The 19822-nt window shown below is 35.0% G+C and overlaps 3 protein-coding genes across 3 annotated transcripts; 1 reads left to right on the top strand and 2 right to left on the bottom strand.

Moving 5' to 3' along the window:
* Window positions 1–192: 192 nt before the first annotated feature.
* Window positions 193–3720, top strand: LOC106375978 (probable WRKY transcription factor 31). Its single transcript, XM_048740618.1, has 7 exons — window positions 193–254; window positions 371–737; window positions 997–1095; window positions 1347–1508; window positions 1962–2354; window positions 2688–2801; window positions 2903–3720. Exons 2-7 carry the CDS (start codon window positions 504–506, stop codon window positions 3515–3517), a joined length of 1617 nt encoding a protein of 538 aa, XP_048596575.1. The 5' UTR covers window positions 193–254; window positions 371–503; the 3' UTR covers window positions 3518–3720.
* Window positions 3721–5715: 1995 nt separating this feature from the next.
* Window positions 5716–7631, bottom strand: LOC106373134 (glycine-rich cell wall structural protein 1-like). Its single transcript, XM_013813350.2, has one exon. The coding sequence runs from the start codon at window positions 7522–7524 to the stop codon at window positions 5881–5883; it is 1644 nt and encodes a 547-aa protein (XP_013668804.2). The 5' UTR covers window positions 7525–7631; the 3' UTR covers window positions 5716–5880.
* A 7096-nt stretch (window positions 7632–14727) lies between these two features.
* LOC106429293 (L-ascorbate oxidase homolog) lies at window positions 14728–18611 on the bottom strand. The gene is made up of 6 exons (XM_048740615.1): window positions 18358–18611; window positions 18161–18270; window positions 16939–17209; window positions 16067–16515; window positions 15597–15965; window positions 14728–15306 (listed from the first exon to the last, which is right to left on the bottom strand). The coding sequence occupies exons 1-6, from the start codon at window positions 18490–18492 to the stop codon at window positions 15015–15017; spliced, it is 1626 nt and encodes a 541-aa protein (XP_048596572.1). The 5' UTR covers window positions 18493–18611; the 3' UTR covers window positions 14728–15014.
* Window positions 18612–19822: the final 1211 nt, after the last annotated feature.

Here is a 19822-nt window from a genome sequence, read left to right as displayed (position 1 = left end):
GTATAGGACTCACGTCTCTCTTTAAGTGTCAGGTGGCAGACAAATGACGCACACCCTGACGCTTTTGAGCTAAACTAGAAATCTCCAAGAAATTTCTATAAAGAATATAATAATATATTAAAAAAAACTCAATATACACAAGTACACAAACATAGATACATTCATATAATCTATATATAACTAAAACTGAAATAATAAGATATTATCTCTCAGTCGACGTCAAAACCCTTTTTGTAGGCGAAGCATCTGGACCGGTAAGACACTCTCTCATCAATCATAGCCACATACCAAACTATCTTTCTCTCTCTAATATATCTTTCTTTGCTCTTTTATCTTCTTGATCTTCCTATATATGGAGAAACACCAAAAGGGTACAACGATACTGTACGGATCCAACAAACTGGATTGATTACCCACAAGTACTTATTCTTTTTGCTCCTAGCGTTTCGGAGAATCCGATCAAGAACAAAGTAAACCATATTATAAGTATTATATAGACTTAGATGTTCCGGTTTCCGGTGAGTCTAGGAGGTTCACGTGACGAAACCCGTCACGATCAGATCACACCGTTGGACGAGCGTCGTGTAGTGGTTGGTGAGGTTGACTTCTTCTCGGATAAGAGAGATAGGGTTTCACGTGAGAACATCAACGACGACGAAGACGACGAAGCCAGTAAGGTTCACGTCAAAATGGAGAGTTCACGAGTTGAAGACAACGATCGTTCTAGAGATGTAAATGTAAGTGCAATTGATTCTTTTCTTTGCTTTTGGTTATCTATATTTAAAGGTTTATTTTTTTCGTTGTATTTTTGTTGAAATTTTGTTTCTTGGCTTGCTGAGATGAGAATGCTCATAACACTAGTCTTTTTTTTTTGCTAAACCTCATAACACTAGTCTAGTAACAATTGTTTTTTCACAGAGTTGAGTTGTTATTAACATAGGCAGATGAGTTGAATATGGTTTATGAGTTAAGATGGTGTGGATATATTAACTACAGATCGGGCTGAATCTTCTGACGGCGAATACGGGAAGCGATGAATCAACAGTGGATGATGGACTGTCTATGGATATGGAAGATAAACGTGCAAAGTTTGAGGTACATATTAATCATAAAACGTTGATCGTATATTTTCATTTTCGTTTCCTAATTAGTTCCACAAACAAAATTAATCATATCTTCTTCAGCATTTAATGTGATTTCGTAGACAGCAATAAAAGTAAAAATAAAACTAAACGAGTAGTATTTTACTAGCTTTTTCTCTAAAATTTACATTTTTCGATGAAGAATTTTTATTTTTTTGAGGAAAAGGTTTTAATATATCTTGTGTTGCAATAAATGAAACGAAGAACGCACAATTGCAAGAGGAGCTGAAGAAGATGAAAATAGAGAACCAAAGGCTAAGGGAAATGTTGAGCCAAGCGACCAACAACTTCAATTCCTTACAAATGCAACTTGTTGCCGTCATGAGGCAACAAGAACAACGCAACTCCTCCCAAGATCATCTGTTGGTAATTTTACATCTCCCTTTTAAGCTTTTGGAGTTTTACGTGATTGATCTCAATCTGTTCTCTCTAATATATATATTTGAGGAATCTAGTTATTCATTAAATCATGTCAATAACAACTAACAAGTAAACCATGTGGATAACCGCATGTTTGTATAGTTGGTCAATCGTTTTTTTGTTGTCGTTTATGTAAATTTCAATCGCACCAACTCTTTTACATTTGGTCGTTATGACGGATATACATTTGAGGATAAACTTTAATTGTACATAACGTCGGCACATGGGGCTTAAATACGAAAAACGACTCTCTAATTGTTATTATTTCTATAATTATAACACAAGCACAAAATTCATGTTCTAAGTATTTATTCATCTTCTTGAAAGTATAATTCCTCAGCTAATTAATAGTTATAAAAACGCAAAATTAAAGTTATAAGATTTCTTTAATATATATAGGCTACGGAAGGTAACGCAGAAGGAGGTAAACGGCAAGAAGTGCAAACCATGGTGCCAAGGCAGTTCATGGACCTCGGGCCGTCTTCTGGCGCGGCCGAGCAGGATGCTGAAGTGTCATCTGAAGAGAGGACAATGCTGCGCTCAGGATCTCCTCCTTTGCTTCTGGAGAATTCAAATCCCCGAGAGAGCGGGAAGAGGTTACTTGCGAGAGAAGAAAGCCCGGAATCCGAGTCTAACGCTTGGGGAAACCCTAACAAAGTCTCCAAACACAATCCACCCTCCGGAAGCAACAACAACAACAACGGAAATAGAAACCTTATTGATCAGTCCGCTGCGGAAGCCACCATGCGAAAAGCCCGTGTCTCAGTTCGCGCCCGGTCTGAAGCAACTATGGTAACGCTAACTCATATACTCCCTCGATGATTTTTATAAATATCTGAAAAAGATAACATTTTTATATTTTAATGCAATTTTAAGGTAATAATATAAGTTTCAAAAAGTTATATTTGTTGAATTTCTATCGAATTAAGATTATGGAAAAGAGTTTATTCACAACATATTATATTTATAATCAAAATTTAATATGTTTTCCAGTTACCAAAAAATAATATGTTTTTTAAATATATGTGAAAATACAAAACATATATTTTAGAAACGGAGAGGACATTAAAATAGCTATATAAGGTTATTTTTATAAAAGCTTGTAATAATGCTGATATATGACAGATAACCGATGGATGTCAATGGAGAAAGTACGGACAAAAAATGGCTAAAGGAAACCCTTGTCCGCGAGCTTATTATCGCTGCACGATGGCCGGTGGATGTCCTGTTCGTAAGCAAGTACGTTTGCTCTTACATCTACAGTCGCCAATAAACTTACATAAACATATATATAAGCTGCGCTTGAAACAAAGGAAACCTTAACCAATGATGTTTAACAGGTGCAACGTTGCGCAGAAGACAGATCTATTCTCATAACCACTTACGAAGGAAACCACAACCATCCTCTTCCACCAGCCGCAATGGCCATGGCCTCAACAACCACTGCAGCAGCAAGCATGCTCCTCTCAGGCTCAGTGTCTAGCCAAGACAATTTAATGAACCCAACAAACCTCCTAGCTCGAGCCATCTTGCCTTGCTCCTCAAGCATGGCCACAATCTCAGCCTCCGCGCCGTTCCCAACCATCACACTGGACCTCACCAATTCACCCAACGGTAACAACCCGAACATGACCACTAATAACCCGTTGATGCAGTTCGCTCAAAGACCCGGTTTCAACCCGGGGGTGTTGCCTCAAGTGGTTGGTCAAGGTTTGTATTATAACCAACAACAATCCAAATTTTCTGGTTTACAGTTACCGGCTCAGCCGCTGCAGATGGCTGCAACTTCTTCGATGGCCGAGAGCGTTAGTGCCGCTAGTGCCGCGATTGCGTCCGATCCAAACTTTGCGGCGGCTTTAGCGGCAGCAATTACGTCCATTATTAACGGCTCCAGTCATCAGAATAATAACAGCAATAATACCAATCTGGCTACTAGCAACGGTGACAATATATAGGCAGTAAGAGTCTTGGTTTTGATGCTCGATTTTATTTTATTGGTACTTTGTTTTTGAGTTTTGGATGTGTAATTATTCGTATCCTTGGTTTTGCTTTTGTTCGTAAACAAGAACGGTCTTTGAGAACATGTTTTTCCTCTTGTTCTTCGTGTAAGATCAACGTTTTTGTCGGTACTTGAATTGAATTTCAATCAAAATAATTTTTCCTTAAATTTGGACGAGATTACGCTCTCACTAACGCACAGAAGACCAACTTGGTGCCTACTTTGAAATTATTCTCATACATTATTTAATATCTTCTATGGCCCCTTGCTGCTCTTTCAAGTTTCTTGTGAACCTGTATAGCTTGCTACAATTTTATTTCATCTAAAGTTTACATGATTAACCAACCACAAGTGGTGGTCTAATAGTAGACGGCAGCAATCCAAATTCAAATATTCGAATTCGAATGCATCTCATTACACTTTCACCTTGTGGTCACGCGGATATGAAATTATTTTTTGGGTTTCATTTAAATACACTAAGAGAAAGTCCATCCGTTAACTGAACTTCTCCATGTGGATTACATGATTAGTCTAGACCCTTCCATAAATCCAGGATACCCCAAGATTAATCTGAAAAAAAGTTTACATATTACTTTCTTAAAGCTTATAAAATTATCTTTGTAATATTTAGAATTACCTTTTGTTAAAAGATGAAGATAATTTCAGGAGGAATCAGTTCTGGTGATTCGTCTAAAGAAAGCCATAGTTTTTGTAACCTCCAATCAGTGGATTTTTACCAAAATTATGGGATAGAGAACAACTCATGAGCATACATGTCTGATGTCCCCCAAACTTCCCAAAATATCATTATTGATACTTTTGCACAAAGTGATTTATATTGGAGGAAATCAAAATTTTGGGTTTGAAAAAAAGTTTTCAGACTCCCAAATTTGACAATTCATATATATTAGTATTTGATCATCTAGCTTCAAAAGTTTGAAGGGACAACATAACATTCTTTTTACTTCATTCGGTCTTAACTGGATGGTCTTGCTTTTACTACTAAAAATTTTCTATATGCACTTTTGTTCTAAACGTCTAAACTCACATACTTTGATCTTGCTATTGATTAACTAAACATTGGTTCCACGAAGTACGAACAAACTGGCTAGCACTAAAGAAAGTTTGTTTATGTTGTTTGGCTAAATATTACAACGGTAGTATCTCTGTAAGAATTAATGTGGTCGAATATTTTTATTTCGAAGTTTTGTGTTCAAACACAAAAGCTTGAGAATTATGGAGAGTGTGAACTCAACAAATAAGATTGAATCATTGATAGCAGGTGAGATCATGGAGATATACAAGAAGCTCAAAACTACTCGCTTGCTATGATTTAGCAATTGAAAATCTCTAATTAGACATTATAGGATGTAGTAAGTATCTTGAGTAATGTATAGCCTTGAGAGACTTAGATGCCAATTGTCTACTGTATGTTATTAAATGTTTGGTTAGATTTAACATTGTTTTGTTCCAGTAGCTATTTAAGCGCTCTTAAACAACGTGTTTAAAATTTACTTGGAAACTATGATAAGGCAAAATTGAAAGGCATTACTCAAAAGTTGTGTGCGGACGGAGATCCGTATGCTCAAGCAATTAAAATTGGGGTCAAGGTGAGTCTTTCCAGTCTTCCAGCCATTATCTAAGGACAAAAACAAGTCATCCACGACATACCTAACATTTTGATAACTTTAGATGATCGAGTCTACATGATTTCTAGGGCACAGTTAAAAATAATAATATTGATAACTACAATAATAAACATCTACAATATAAGTAATCGATATTTCCAAAATATATAAATTATGTTCCTATGTTAAGTTTATGATATAGTACTAATTTAATACTCAATATACAATTGTAACAAAAAATTATCAGTATAACATTAATTTATTTAATATATATGTGGTGCTACAACAAAATTTTCTTAATTAATTCCAATCGACTAGTCTATTTAGTCATGTAAAATATCACAATGTTGTAAATCAATCAATAAAAAAAAATCTACACCACACGGTGCTCTAGTTAATTGTCCACATTTTCCAAATCGTGATCTTTATATTATGTATGGTTGTGCCTAAAAACATTATATTGAACGGTTTTGTCAATACACAAATGTATAACTTCCCCTGCATGGCGTACGTACGTTTTACCTAGTTAAAACAAAGTCCTGTAATTTTATTATGTGGGAAAATGAATTCATCGTACTTGATTTTATCGATGAGATTTATAACATAAAATAACTAAAAATCAAAAATTAAAACGAAAATCCTTATCAAATGGAGTTGACAGTGAGATAGATATCTATCGCCTCCATATTCCTTAAGGAGAATTTTTCTCTCCGTTGATATTGGTTTGATAAGTGGCACCACCACCACTTCCTCCTCCAATGCCAATACCAAAGCCAATACCCATTCCAAACCCTACTCCTACTCCTCCTCCATTGCTTATACCGGTTCCTCCTCCCGTCCCATATCCTTCTCCTCTTCCACTTCCACTTCCACTTCCACTTCCACTTCCACTTCCTCCACCGCTACCCCCACCACCACCGCCACCTCCACCGCCACCGCCACCTCCTCCACTACCACTACCTTTACCCATACCAAAACCAGCACCATAACCACTACCGTAACCATATCCATTGCCGGAACCAGCACCTCCTCCTCCTCCACCTCCTCCACCACCACCTCCACCTGCTCCACCTGCTGCTCCAACACCAGCACCAGCACCGGATCCGCTTCCGTGACCAGAACCTCCGTTGGCAGCACCACCTTCTCCACCACCACCACCACCACCTCCACCTCCTCCTGCTCCTCCAACTCCAACACCAGCACCAGCCCCTGATCCACTTCCATGACCGGATCCTCCATTGGCACCACCGCCTTCTCCGCCACCACCTCCTCCACCTCCACCCCCTGCTCCACCAACTCCAACACCAGCACCAGCACCAGCACCGGATCCGCTTCCATGACCAGAACCTCCATTGGTACCACCACCTTCTCCACCCCCACCCCCTCCACCTCCTCCTGCTCCACCCGCTGCTCCACCAACTCCGCCACCAGCACCCGCGCCTGATCCGCTTCCATGACCCGATCCTCCATTGGCACCAACACCTTCTCCACCCCCGCCTCCTCCACCTCCTCCTGCACCACCCGATATTCCACCAACTGCAACACCAGCACCAGCGCCGGATCCGCTTCCATGACCTGATCCTCCCTTGGCAGCACCACCACCACCACCTTCACCGCCGCCGCCTCCTCCACCTCCTCCTGCTCCCCCAACTCCAACACCAGCACCAGCACCCGCGCCGGATCCACTTCCATGACCCGATCCTCCATTTGCACCACCGCCTTCTCCTCCCCCGCCTCCTCCACCTCCTCCTGCTCCACCCCCTGCTTTACTAACACCAACACCAGCACCTGCGCCAGATCCGCTTCCATGACCTGATCCTCCATTGGAACCACCACCTTCTCCACCCCCGCCGCCTCCACCTCCTCCTGCTCCACCAACACCAACACCAGCACCCGCGCCGGATCCACTTCCACGACCTGATCCTCCATTGGAACCACCACCTTCTCCACCACCGCCGCCTCCACCTCCTCCTGCTCCACCTGCTGCTCCACCAACTCCAACACCAGCACCCGCGCCGGATCCACTTCCATGACCTGATCCTCCATTGGCACCACCACCTTCTCCGCCGCCACCACCACCACCATAGCCACCACCATAACCATTCATACCAGCTCCATACCTTTCTCCATGGCCATACCTTTCACCACCATATCCAGCACCATATGTTTTGGAAGGTTGTCTATAAAAACTGCCGCATCCACGCCAACTCCACGAAGAACAATCATCATCCTCATTTTTATTCTCCACATTATCTCCAGAACTCTCCGCAATCAATGCAAAAACAATGCATGAAAGAAGAAGAAGCACGTATAAAAATCTTGAGTGAGTAGCCATTGAAGTTCTCTTGTTGGTTTTCAACGAACTAGAAAGCAACTTTGGTTTGGTTGTTCCATTTGTGCTTGGTTCTGCTCTATATTTATAGTGCGAATCAGAGGAAGATCGATTTTTTTCCTTTTTAATATATCAGTTCAATAGTCAGACCAGTGTTGGTCCATATGCATTTACACTTGCTGAGTTTCCAAGGTACGTGACCTATAAGGCGCGAAATATTTTAAAACAAATATATATATTGAGTAGTGAGAAAAAGAGATTTAACTAAGTCAATGAAAAAGTCCTACAAAGTCAAAAGTCAGCTGTTCATAGACAAACAAACCAAAACATGCGTTTTTTTTTTCTTTTCGAAGGAAGATATATTGTTTAATATAGTTTATAATTACCAAATAGCTATGTTTTTACTTATATATGTACATATCGATAAACATTTTAAATTATACTCTTTTATTTTTATGATTCAAATAAACATGGTGCGTTTTTCCGGCTAATGATACCCTTTGAATTAGTCATCAACTAATGTTATAAACTGTATAAATAAATTAACAAATTGTCAACCTGGATTGGGTGAGTTATCACTAATCAAAATTTCTAATAATATAATTTCACAGCGTTGGATTTGCCACTGTTTTCTGATAAATAGTTGAAAACTCTAACCTCCTCCAAAAATATGACTCAATCGTTTCTTATTGGTAATTTTAGTCTACCGATCAGTACTGACCATCATGCATATAAAATGAATCAAATTTTACATAATAAATATGATGGCTGATTATTATTCCACAGTTATTGTAGTTATTTCACAATTATTATTTCTAATTAAAATATAATATTATCTCAAAGTATCTGATTTACTAGAATGTAAAAGCGATAGCAATAATGCATTTAAAAACCAGGGTACAACTCTCTTTTTTTTATTAAAAAAAAACAGTTTTTTGGAACGCAGTTACACAGGGTTTCAGAAAGAAAGAAAAAAACAGGGTAAGATTCTATTTGTTAAAATGTGTTAATACTAAATATAGTTCTCCAATAGAATTAAATTTTAGGCGTTAGACAGATAACTAGTTACGTTGTTAAATAAACCAACCCATACTTGTATATGGATAGTATTCGACACTTATATTATTTAACCAACTCTTCGAACATCCTCATCAATCAGAAACTCACATTTAGAAAAACAGGTGTATTAAAAATCATATAAATTGTATTAATCGTCTAAAAGATGATATGTATATAAACAAAAACTGGCTGATATGTTAGGAATCAATAAACAATTTAGTAAAAAAATTATGATATAAAAATTCCAAGTTTATGTATATTAATTTTTGAAATTTTTGAAAGCTGTATATTAATAGTCCGAATTTGATTCTCTTGTTGCGGAAACTAAGTTACATTGTTCTTATCACCACAGCTGTAAATTTATCCGTATGAATATCTGGGAGAAGACCTATCGTGTACTGCACCTTCCATCCAGGACTTAGAACTGGTTCTCTAATAGACCTTGATATAACCCTTTATTTTTACAATTTACAAATAAAGTTGTACATTAATGTTTCAAATAGGACAAGCCATGCCAACATGTATAAATAAATTCTCATCATTTGCTAGAATCTTTTTAGGAGAAACTCTTTCATTTTCTTTCTTTCTTTTTAGTTTTTTATATCTTTTTATTTTGTAAGAAATTTACAGACAAATCATTGATGATAATAACATTATTCACTATGTTTTCATAACATTTATCCAAAAAAATATTTTATCTTTGTTACCATATTGAAATTTTGAGTTTTGAAACCTTTAACTTCAAATTGTGTGATCAACATGTTGACTTGATGTCATAATTTTAGGTGAGGAACTATGGCCTATACATACACGAATATGTATATATATATATATATATATTTTTCTGAGGTTCATAGGAAATAGTAAAGTCTCATCCGGCCATCCCATGTGACTTAAAGAAGCTTTGGGACATAAGGATTTGGTGTTTGGTATATGTAGAATTTTAGATGCATATCAGTAGTTAGCATATTGCGTGAAACTAACATTTGTTCAAGAAATTAAATTCTTTTATCATTGTAAGTTGTAACCATATTGAAAATTTGAGTTTTGAAACCTTTAACTTCAAATAGTGCGATTAACATGTTGACTTGATGTCATAATTTGATTTGAGGAACTTTGGCCTATACATACATGAATATGTGTATATATATTCCTAAGGTTCATATGAAATTGTTAAGTCACATTCATCCCATGCGACTTAAAAAAGCTTTGGGACATAAGGATTTGGTGTTTGGTATATTTTGATGCATAGGAGTAGTTAGGACCTATGTGTTTGTTTTTGTGACGATTTCAGATTATACATTAACCAATTAATGAACAATATTTTTTATATTTGGTTCTATATTTATAGTTATCTGATTTCTGCGATACCATGTATATGTTAGGTATATTGCGTGAGACTAACAATATCCAGCCAATTGTATTAGGTTAGAAATAATAATTAAATTAAATGGAAATGAGCACCACCATCGACATGCGACCCCTTAGGTAACACCATATCCGAAACATTTTAGTAGCTGTTATTTTGTTTCTGATTAAGATTTAGCCTTCATATTCTTCTTGGATCATAACTCTTTATTTGCTATATTCAATGCACAGTCATGAATTCATATTCCATCCATTATTTTCGTTAATCACTCGTAAAATGCATATTATATTGAGGAAAAATAACAACTCCACTTAATTAGACTTATATGAGCCGTTTCAAATGTTTGAAAAATCAACACAACTAGATATATAATTTTCTTACTGATATTGTGGAAATTGGCTGGATGTTCAAATGAAATAATTAATCCGCATGAATTGATGATGCTTCCCTTCAAAGAAAGACATTTCTAATATGGATACCTTGTTTTTGTGCAACTTCTAATATGGATACCACGCATTCAAAAATATGTAAATGTAATATAGGCTTTGATTGGTAACATGTAAATACTTTTGAGTTAGACATACAACTAACAAATGTTACCAACTTTGAATTTTTGAAATTGTCTTTGAGTTGTGATGGATTATTGTTGAGTTACAATTTTGTGTTATAACCTTTATAAAATTGACCACTCAAATGTTAAATCAAGATAAAAAAAATCTCATGTATTAAAATTTGAATTGGAAAAATGGGTTTCATAATAATTGCTCACGTCCATATTTTATTTTAACAAATTAAACAATTTACAAAACATGATCATATAGTTTAGTACGTTTAGGTATATTGACTAATGCCATATATTTAATATTTTAATATAGCTATCTACTTGTTAGCCAAAAATTTATTAGGAAAATTATTTTCACTATAATTAGTTAATCAAAATTATTTTTATTTCTTAATTGTTAATTTTGTTTGGTAACTAAAAACTTATGTACATAAATTATTATATATATGGAATATTCTTATATATATATATGAATATACTTAGTTAATATATTTTATTTTTCTCTAAATATTTTTATTAAATGTGTATTTAATATTATTTTTATTATTTTATATTTTAAGATTAATACATACTACCATTTTGTACATAGTAAAGGTTACCAATCAATTATGTTACAAAAATAGTAACTCATATTTTTACAGCAAACTCACCACATAAATCTACAGTTTCTACCACTTAGTTTTTACCGCAAGTTACACCAAATCATATTACCAAAAAACATAAATCTACAGTTTCTACCACTTAATTTTTACCGCAAGTTACACCAATCATATTACCAAAAAGAATTAACAATTAAGAAACTAAGAACAATCTAAGTTACGTCAAACCATATTAGAAATAATTTTAACTATGTTTAAAGTAGAATTTAATTTTAATGTGCTAACAACTAATGCCAAAACTATTACATTTCCCAACATATATATATCTATACTATTATTTATGAAGTGATTTTGCTGATTTATCACTTTCTCCATGATTTTAGCAAATTTTGCTTGTTTGTCATATTATTATTAGTTTGTAGATTAAATCATCAATTTATTAAATTAGATAATATAAATATTTCAAACTTTCTAATTTATTTATTAATTTAAATTATTCAAATAATTAGAAATTTCTAATTGGAATTATGATTATAATTAATTTAACTTTCACAAGATTCTTATTAGTTTTTAGCTTAAATAATTAATTTATTAATTTAAATAATATAAATATTTCAAACTTTTGAATTGGAATTATAACTATAATTATTTTAAACAAGTTAGGACCAACTCTTATTTTCATATGATGTAAGATGTTTTAAACTCTATAATTTCATTTTCTCATTCGTTTCAAGTTGTCTCGATTATAGTTTCTGACATCTATATTTATGTACTTCTGATATTTGTTTTTTTAGTTCGAGCAAATCGGTTTTGTTACATGGAGTTTGGAATTATGAATTAGGTATTCTGAATTATTTTGGTAGTTATTTCACGTGTATGTTTTATTACTGTTTAATCTATAATAAAAATATGTTTGATATTAAGTTTAGAGAATTGTCTATGTAATTATGTTATGAACATGTGTTTAATAGTTTAGTTTCTAAAACAGCTAAAGTATATATATTTTTTAATGAATAATTATATTTATCATTAAATAATTAACCATAAATTAAGTTTAATAATAAAACTATCATATTATCTATTTTTCTTTTATTAAAAGTAAATTTATGGTAAGTCAATGTATATACTGATCAGGTAAACCAATGAAATATTGTCATTATTTCAATTTTTTTTTTTAGTTTTCTTCTAAATTATCATCAAACTTTATTTTTTATTTATTTTTTATTTTATTTTTTTCTTACTTGGATTTTGTGTGTTTTAGTGTTTTTTCGTAATTTAATACATGTTTCTGGTTAAAAAATACAAAGTAGATTAAGAGAGACTAAAAGTTCACATTCTTACTTTATTTTATTATGTGGAATATTTGATATGTAATTATGTTCTTATGGTCTCATAGTGTTATAGTCTTTCTTTGTGTTAAGGAGACGTAGACCGAAATAAAAATCAAAGCAAACTAAAATGACATTAATAACTATTAGCAAAACAATTATGTCCGCATCTGCGGGCAAAACACCTAGTATGTAGTATTGTAAAAATACTTTATAGCTTTGGATGAGTATGAATTAACATTTACAATACGTATAAAGAATTTGGGAGAGCTTAGCGTTGAAGAAAGTCGTAGATGGGAGAAGTCTAGTCTTAGATTGGTACTCGGTAGTTTTAGTGGAAGCAGCTATAGTGGAAGCAGCTAGAGAACTAGCATAAAGTTTAAACTATGTGTGAACGCATGACCAAATATGGAATACTTCGCTGTAATATATGGCAGCGTTCACTGCATTTTAAATCATCCAACAGGCGGCGACTTTAGGTTTGTCAATCTCGATCAAATCTTTAGTATGCTTCGTCTGACATTTTGAGGCATTTTCACTCTATGTAATGTTTCGGGCCTATAATCGTGACCAATCTTGACCCCTAAAAGAAATGGGACTAATCTTGACCCCTAAAACAGACTAATCTTGATTCTTGACCCCTAAAGAAGTTCATGCCAAATTCTCCTGTCTTTTTCGTTTTAAAGATATTTTTCGCAAATTCTTTAAACCAGTTGATCTCAAATTTTGTAGGTTCTTATGGGATGACAGATATTGACCAGTATAAAAGACTTACCGCTTACGGTCACATAACAAATCGTTTCTGACCCTTTGACAAAAAACAAACAATATCTGGATTCTGGAGTTGTTAGTTTTACTGGTAAAACATTTTTTTAAGGTAGATGTGCCAAGTTCGAGTCTCAATACTCATGGGAAGGTGATTTAACAACCGGTTTTTATTTATGGCCCAAGAAAATTCTGAATTTCAGCCATAATTTTTTTTTAAAACAATCTGGTACTTTAATTTAAATTTTTTTTTGTTGAAATTTTAAATTGATTATCAAAAAAAAAAAGTTACAGACAGAGTTTTTTTTTCACGTCTGATAATATTAATTCAAAAGAGTAATACGAAGTTCGGTACAATAGCTTAACCACAGCAACAAGAGCCCATGAACAGGCAACTGGAGTTGATCCTTTCAAAATAAAAATAAAACATATAGAAACAAGGCCGAGTCGAGACTCAAGAGTGGATGGTTCTGCTGAGCCAACATTGCATCATGGCACTATAGAAGGCCGGGTTTTTCCTTCTCAATGAGAAGATCTGGGTTTTTTAACTTAAAGTTAGATCATGAAAGCAACAATTCATTCATCATTAAGGTAGCGAGATCATGAAAGCAACAAGGATTTTAACTTAAAGTTAGATCATGAAAGCAAGAAGTTTAGTTGAAAGCTCAAGCCAAGCTTCATTTATTTCTGCTTCTAATCCTTTTCGTTTAGTGAAGAAATCCACGAAGCTCACATCTTTTTGCCACCCTCTCGTGACAATACTAAACATATGAAACCATCCCTTCTGACTATAGAAAGGACACCGTTGAAATGTCCTGTCCCATATGCGTTCCAGAACCGCCTTGTATAGCTCTGCCTCTAGCTTGCCTGCACGTATTAGATTTTTTTTTATTTTAAGAACAAACACGAACCAAACTCGAATAAATCAGAAAACTAGTGCAAAACTTGATAGAAACAAATATTTTAGAGGTTGTATATTAATTATGTTAATGTTTAATTTTTACAATCCAATAAATCTGTATTTGTACAGTTTCAAAATTTTCCAATATTCTTTTTTTCAGGAAACTTTATTAAAAACGAATTTTTGATTTTCTAAAAAAAAATATCGTACCAGTTAATCCGGCGCAACAATTATTATCTATTGAAATTTAAGTCATTTTTAAAATCAATAAATTTCTCACTGACGAAAATATGATACGACTCTTTATCTCATTAATCTTTTATGAGAATTTCTTGGCTTCTAGCATTAGCGGATAATTGAATATCATAGATCGATGATACTCGTGTACACGAAGTGTAACCTTGGTCATAGAATTGCTGCCCTAAAACATACGAATATGACCCCTAAAAGTGAGGTCCAAATTTTTTTTTTCTTTTTATGGTCAAAAGGTCCAATTTTTGTTATTTGTCATAAGTTTGTAAGAAATTATCCTCTCTTGCTGTCGTTGTTTAAGTTATTTTATGCAAAATCTTTTTAATCAGCTAACTTGAGTTTTGCTGGTTCTTGTGGAATGACAATACAGATAAATAAGTCTTGTGGTCACGTAATACAATAACTTTAGAGTTCGAAAAACAAGTAATGCAAAAAGTTTTAAAAGATTTAAAAACAAGAACACTACATTTGATTTCATCATTCAAATTAAATTGAAAGCTCAAGTCAAGCTCCAAATTGTTTTCGTAACTTTCATGCCGTAGTGAACAAAATCCACGAAGCTCACATTTGTTGCCACCCTCTCGTGACAATACTAAACATTTCAGATCATCCAATCATAAATAAAAAAAAGTTGAGCCGTTGGATTTTGATATTCGTTCTAGAACGGCCTAGTGTGACGGCCTCTAGCTCGTCCGCACATAAGAGCGTTCTTTGGTGGCGGATACTCGTCTCGGTACGAAGTAGAGGACGTGTAAACTCTGAGATAGAATTGTTGCCCTAAGTATTGTCGTGCCCAATTCTCCGACCGTATGTTCCACATCCCAACATTGTCTAAAGCTATGTAGATAGCTGTCCATGCCCTCGGGTAAACCTGAACAGTGGATCGTGAAACTGCGTCCCGGAGGTTGTACTTTGATCGGCTCCCCTGCGTCCATTGGCCTCCGTCCATTCTGTTATCCAAGAAGATATGGAACACATCAAACATAACTCTAAGATCAAAGTGTAATGGATCTACACATCCTAAATGGAAAGAGACTCAGACCACATGAATCTCTCACCAATTATATTAATATTTTGATAGAAAATTCTCAGTAAAAATCTATCCTCGCATAACTCTCTTAAGTTTTTGAGAAACTTTCTATTTAAATACTAATATAATTGATGAGAGATTTTTAATGTGAACGCCCTTATAAATAAAACCAAAACAAAACTGAATCGTTAATAAAATTGACTTTCTTACCCGACGACGAAGAAAGAGTAACCGGAGATGTGCCAAGACTGGACTGAGTTTTCCCAGTTCTGGAAAACAATCTCGATGAACTCTCTGAAGTTAGCACCCATAACAGATGTTGTAAGGTAACCTCCGTTCCCACCAGGGGGATTTGTTGGGATGCTTCCGAGGTTAAAAACACCAGGGATCTTGAAGTAATCGGCGAGCTTCAACGGCGTGTCAGGAGCAACAAAAGAGGCACCGTTCACGGCGTATCTTTGCTTGCCATTAATCCAAGGAGCTGAGTTGGCGAGCATGATGGTACGGGCTGGTTTGATCAAACCGTAATGATACGAGCCTTGCGGGTTTGGTCTCGGACCACTCGCGGTTAGATTCCTCCTGTTTATCACAACAAACACACATCATCAGAAAAAAAGAACACCCGGAACAAATCCCTTATCTATAGCAGTTACTTGTGCACCAAGAAACGTGTTTCTTACTTGATAGTTCGAGCTTGGAAGAGCGAAGAGGCAATGTTCAAAGTGGGTCCAGACGGAGCAGGACCAGAGACGCCTCTTCTCGAGTTACTGTAATGGAGAATCGAAGTCGTGGTGAGGACTTTCCGCGTGAACCTTGAGGAGACGACAATGTAATAGTCTTGAGGCGCTTGGTTAGCGGTAACGAGAACAGAGTAAGACTGTCCCAAATGAACGTCAAGTGAAGTGTAGACGTTTTGAATAGTGTGGGAGCCTTCCACTTCAACGAGCTTCATCGTGTGGCCTTGAATCCTGAAGTTTAATGTAGTCGCGGTCCCAACGTTTGATATTCTGAATCGGTAGGTCTTGCCGGGTTGAACCGTGAAGGTATTGCCTCCCCAGCCACGGCCATTGATAAGAACTCCATCAGGGAATGGTACATTCCTTCCAGCTTCCAAAAGACGTCTCAAAACCTAATTCAACGGAAGCAATGAGATTTGTTTGCTAAAACTGAACTAACCCAAACAGAGTCGGTTCAATAGTTTTATTGGCTCTAGAAAAACCCAATTTAAGCCATTGAAACTAATATTTATTTTAAAATTTTAATAAATATTTTTTAAAAAGATACAAATAATAGTTTGATAAAATTTCTGATGAAAAAGGGGCCTTAAACCGAAAACAAGGTTGAGACAGCGAAACCAATTAAATGTAACCGGAACTAAACCAAATCATAAAATGGCTTTATTTGCTTTGTTTTTAGTAAACCGCTAAAACCAAGCACCCTAGAAACCGAACCGAAATCAAACTCTAAAAAATTAATTAGAAAAAAGGGGGGGCAACCGTGTAATCCAACTCTTTCTTGCGATAAAAGTAATAGAAATAAAGAGTGCACTTACATAGTGATTGGTTTTGTACCAATCTCCAGCGAGAAGCCAGAAGTCACCGTCAGGAGAAGGGAACGGGACGGGGATGCGAGGACGGCTCCAGACACGGATGGCTCCGAATGCACCAGCGGCTTTGTGGAAGGCAAGAGAAGGGAAGTAGTAGAAGCTACCTATTTGATCTTTAACTTGAATTATGTAAGTGAAGTTTTTGCCTGGTGGGATCGGACATGTTGTCCCTATGACTCCATCTTGATATGAGTTCTTCCTCTGTTGGACACCGTTCCTAAAATGAAACAGTCTTCGAAGATTAGGTATATGGTTTAACAAATTATGAGTTTGGGGTTTCAATTTGGATACTTTAATAGATCAGGGACTTTAAAACTAATCACAATGCGGTTCTAGTGTTTCCTACTGACTCTTATTTAAACTTCACATGTGGCATCGCATGTGACTTAGTTGCATGGATCTAGTGGAATATTGTAACTTTCTGATGGCATCTTTATTTTATTATATATAGAAAAGATAAAACCTACTATATTTTATCTTTGGGTCTTGTGGACAGCCAATCATGTCGGGTGTAGGAAGAGCTTTTAAGGCTCAAAAAGAAAAGAAATTAACATGTTCAAAAGAACTAAAACAAGAAAATAATTTCGGATTTATTTAATTAAACTACTACACTGCTACATTTTCCTGATTGAAGTGAACAATCCCTCTTGAGACTTTATGGTTTTATTTAAGACATTGTGGTTATAATTTGCATATACTCCTTTAATGAGCTAACATAAAACAATACTACATTAAACAAGTACTTTTTTACTTAATGTATATATACCTTTTTAATAGCATTAATTTTTTGGTAAAAAAAAAAAGAATAACCGAATTTTTTCTATTCATTACAAGTATCTTTCATTGCAATAGATCTATCTTTTTTTCTTTTTTTTTTGTCACAGGCAATAGATCTATCTTATACTGTATTTTTCTTGTAGGCAAATACATAGATATATAGACACATCACAATTCACACATGTATATGTAAGCATTAATAATGTGCGAGATCAGATGTTTTCAATACACATTTTCCAAAAGCTGCATTTAATGGGACAACAACAACAAAAATAAAGATGCCGTAAATCAAAAGTTAAGATCTTATCCTACTTTTCAACCGTTCAGAATATTCAATTTTCTTGGCAATCGACAAAGCATATTTTCTAGGGAAAGAATCAAAAGAACTTACCAAGAAATAAGGAAAGGCTCTCTCAAGTAATTGAAAACACTGATGATGATATTATCATTTGTGACTGCGTCAATGTGAGGTCCAGGAAACTGCCCGTTTATCAATATTCCCTGCATTTCGTAGATGACAATGGAGGAAATGTTATCACCAGATTTTCAAAACCAAAGAAATGTGAAGAAATGAAACAGTAAAAATACCTGTTGTTTGACACCAAGGGGATAAATGTCACCATACGTTATTTTCCATGTGAAGAATCTATAAGGGTTATCTCCAAAGACACCATTGATAAGAACCAGAAGAAGAACTATAGAGACTTTGCAAGAGTCTCTCATTTTTCTCTCTTCTTCTGTTTATTTTTGGGAGGGGGAGGGGGTTTGAGTTATTGATTTGAGTCTGAGACTGTGAAGAGGTGTAGATCCATATACAAAGGATTTTGGAGAATTTATTAAAGATGCTCTCTTAAATTTTATTGGCAGTGGCACCGACGTAATTAATGTATTTTGGTTTTGTAAATGATTTTTAATTTGGACATTGTAACCTTTTTTTAAAACAGAACAAAGTAACTTAATCTCTTCCAATGTTATCAAAGTGATTTTTTTTTTTTTTTTGCACTATTAACAATTGATTTGTATTTAATATGGATACCGGGTTCAAGTAAAGAGACTTTTATGTTTGTTCGACATCATTTTGTAGTATTTGTCCACTACACGATTTTTTGTAAAATATAAATATATATTCGTATGTTGTAAATATATTAAAACATCACAATTCATTTTTTGTCTTATAAAAAGCACTCTTAATAATTCCGTTAGAATCAGTAAGCCTAGTATTACCAGGTGTTGTAACTGGTTGTAAAACAAATATTTTGTAAAATAAAGTTAGTTATAACCAACGGGTTCATATACCATTAAAATATTAGATTTGTCTTAAGATTCTCTGCCTTTTCCCTCTTTTAGATCTCACTTTTCTAAATTTAAATTAATTTTTTAAAATGTTGTCTTTTTTGGGTCGAGAGTACATCATCGACCATCGCTCCGTATTGTCCGCAAGCGAGGTGTTTTGAAACGCGGCGTGTGAGCTGTCTGGATGTAGACATCACGTGTGTTTTAAAATGTTGAAATGAATCTAATTGGTCGTTGGATTTTAGCAATAGCTGAAGTCAATGCAATGTAGACGGTGTAGATTATAGATCAGGTTTAATAGCGGTGAGGGTGTACGGTGGATATGAAGCGGACGAAACAAGTTCTGCGCTTTCACGTGCTTGAGTACCACTCTGCACCATAAGCATAGATTGAATAAAAATACAGACAAAAACAATGCTGTTATTTGAAATAGTTTACATAATCATAATGGAACTGGTGCACAAAAAAAATAAAATAATAATCACTATGGAACTGGAAGAGCATGGTTATGTCATCACTTGAGCTTTTTTTTTGTTTAACTTACAGTATAAACTTACGTTCATGTTTGTTGAATTATTTCGAGAAGATTGGCATATATGCCTCTAATCAGTGGTCTAATTAGTGCATTACACATGAATTGACATAATTAATTTCATTCCTGAAATAATCCTATCGAAGCTGTGACGAACTCATGCATAGCAGTGTCAGTTCGCCTCTGGGCTTGTTGGAAAACCCCCTGAGACAAGCAACCAAGAAGAAA

This window comes from Brassica napus, chromosome A1 (assembly GCF_020379485.1).
Source record: "Brassica napus cultivar Da-Ae chromosome A1, Da-Ae, whole genome shotgun sequence".
NCBI classification, from domain to species: domain Eukaryota; kingdom Viridiplantae; phylum Streptophyta; class Magnoliopsida; order Brassicales; family Brassicaceae; genus Brassica; species Brassica napus.
This window is presented reverse-complemented; position numbering and strand designations above follow the sequence as displayed.

Bases quoted from the DNA above. Each gene is read 5' to 3' on its own strand.
- LOC106429293 (XM_048740615.1), bottom strand. From the start codon at position 18,492: ATGAGAGACTCTTGCAAAGTCTCTATAGTTCTTCTTCTGGTTCTTATC. The intron at 15,966-16,066 runs GTAAGAAACACG...TGTGATAAACAG, and splicing joins TTCCAAGCTCGAACTATCAA to GAGGAATCTAACCGCGAGTG. The intron at 15,307-15,596 runs GTAAGAAAGTCA...CTTGGATAACAG, and splicing joins TACTCTTTCTTCGTCGTCGG to AATGGACGGAGGCCAATGGA.
- LOC106373134 (XM_013813350.2), bottom strand. From the start codon at position 7,524: ATGGCTACTCACTCAAGATTTTTATACGTGCTTCTTCTTCTTTCATGC.
- LOC106375978 (XM_048740618.1), top strand. From the start codon at position 504: ATGTTCCGGTTTCCGGTGAGTCTAGGAGGTTCACGTGACGAAACCCGT. The intron at 738-996 runs GTAAGTGCAATT...TATTAACTACAG, and splicing joins ATCGTTCTAGAGATGTAAAT to ATCGGGCTGAATCTTCTGAC. The intron at 2,355-2,687 runs GTAACGCTAACT...GATATATGACAG, and splicing joins CCCGGTCTGAAGCAACTATG to ATAACCGATGGATGTCAATG.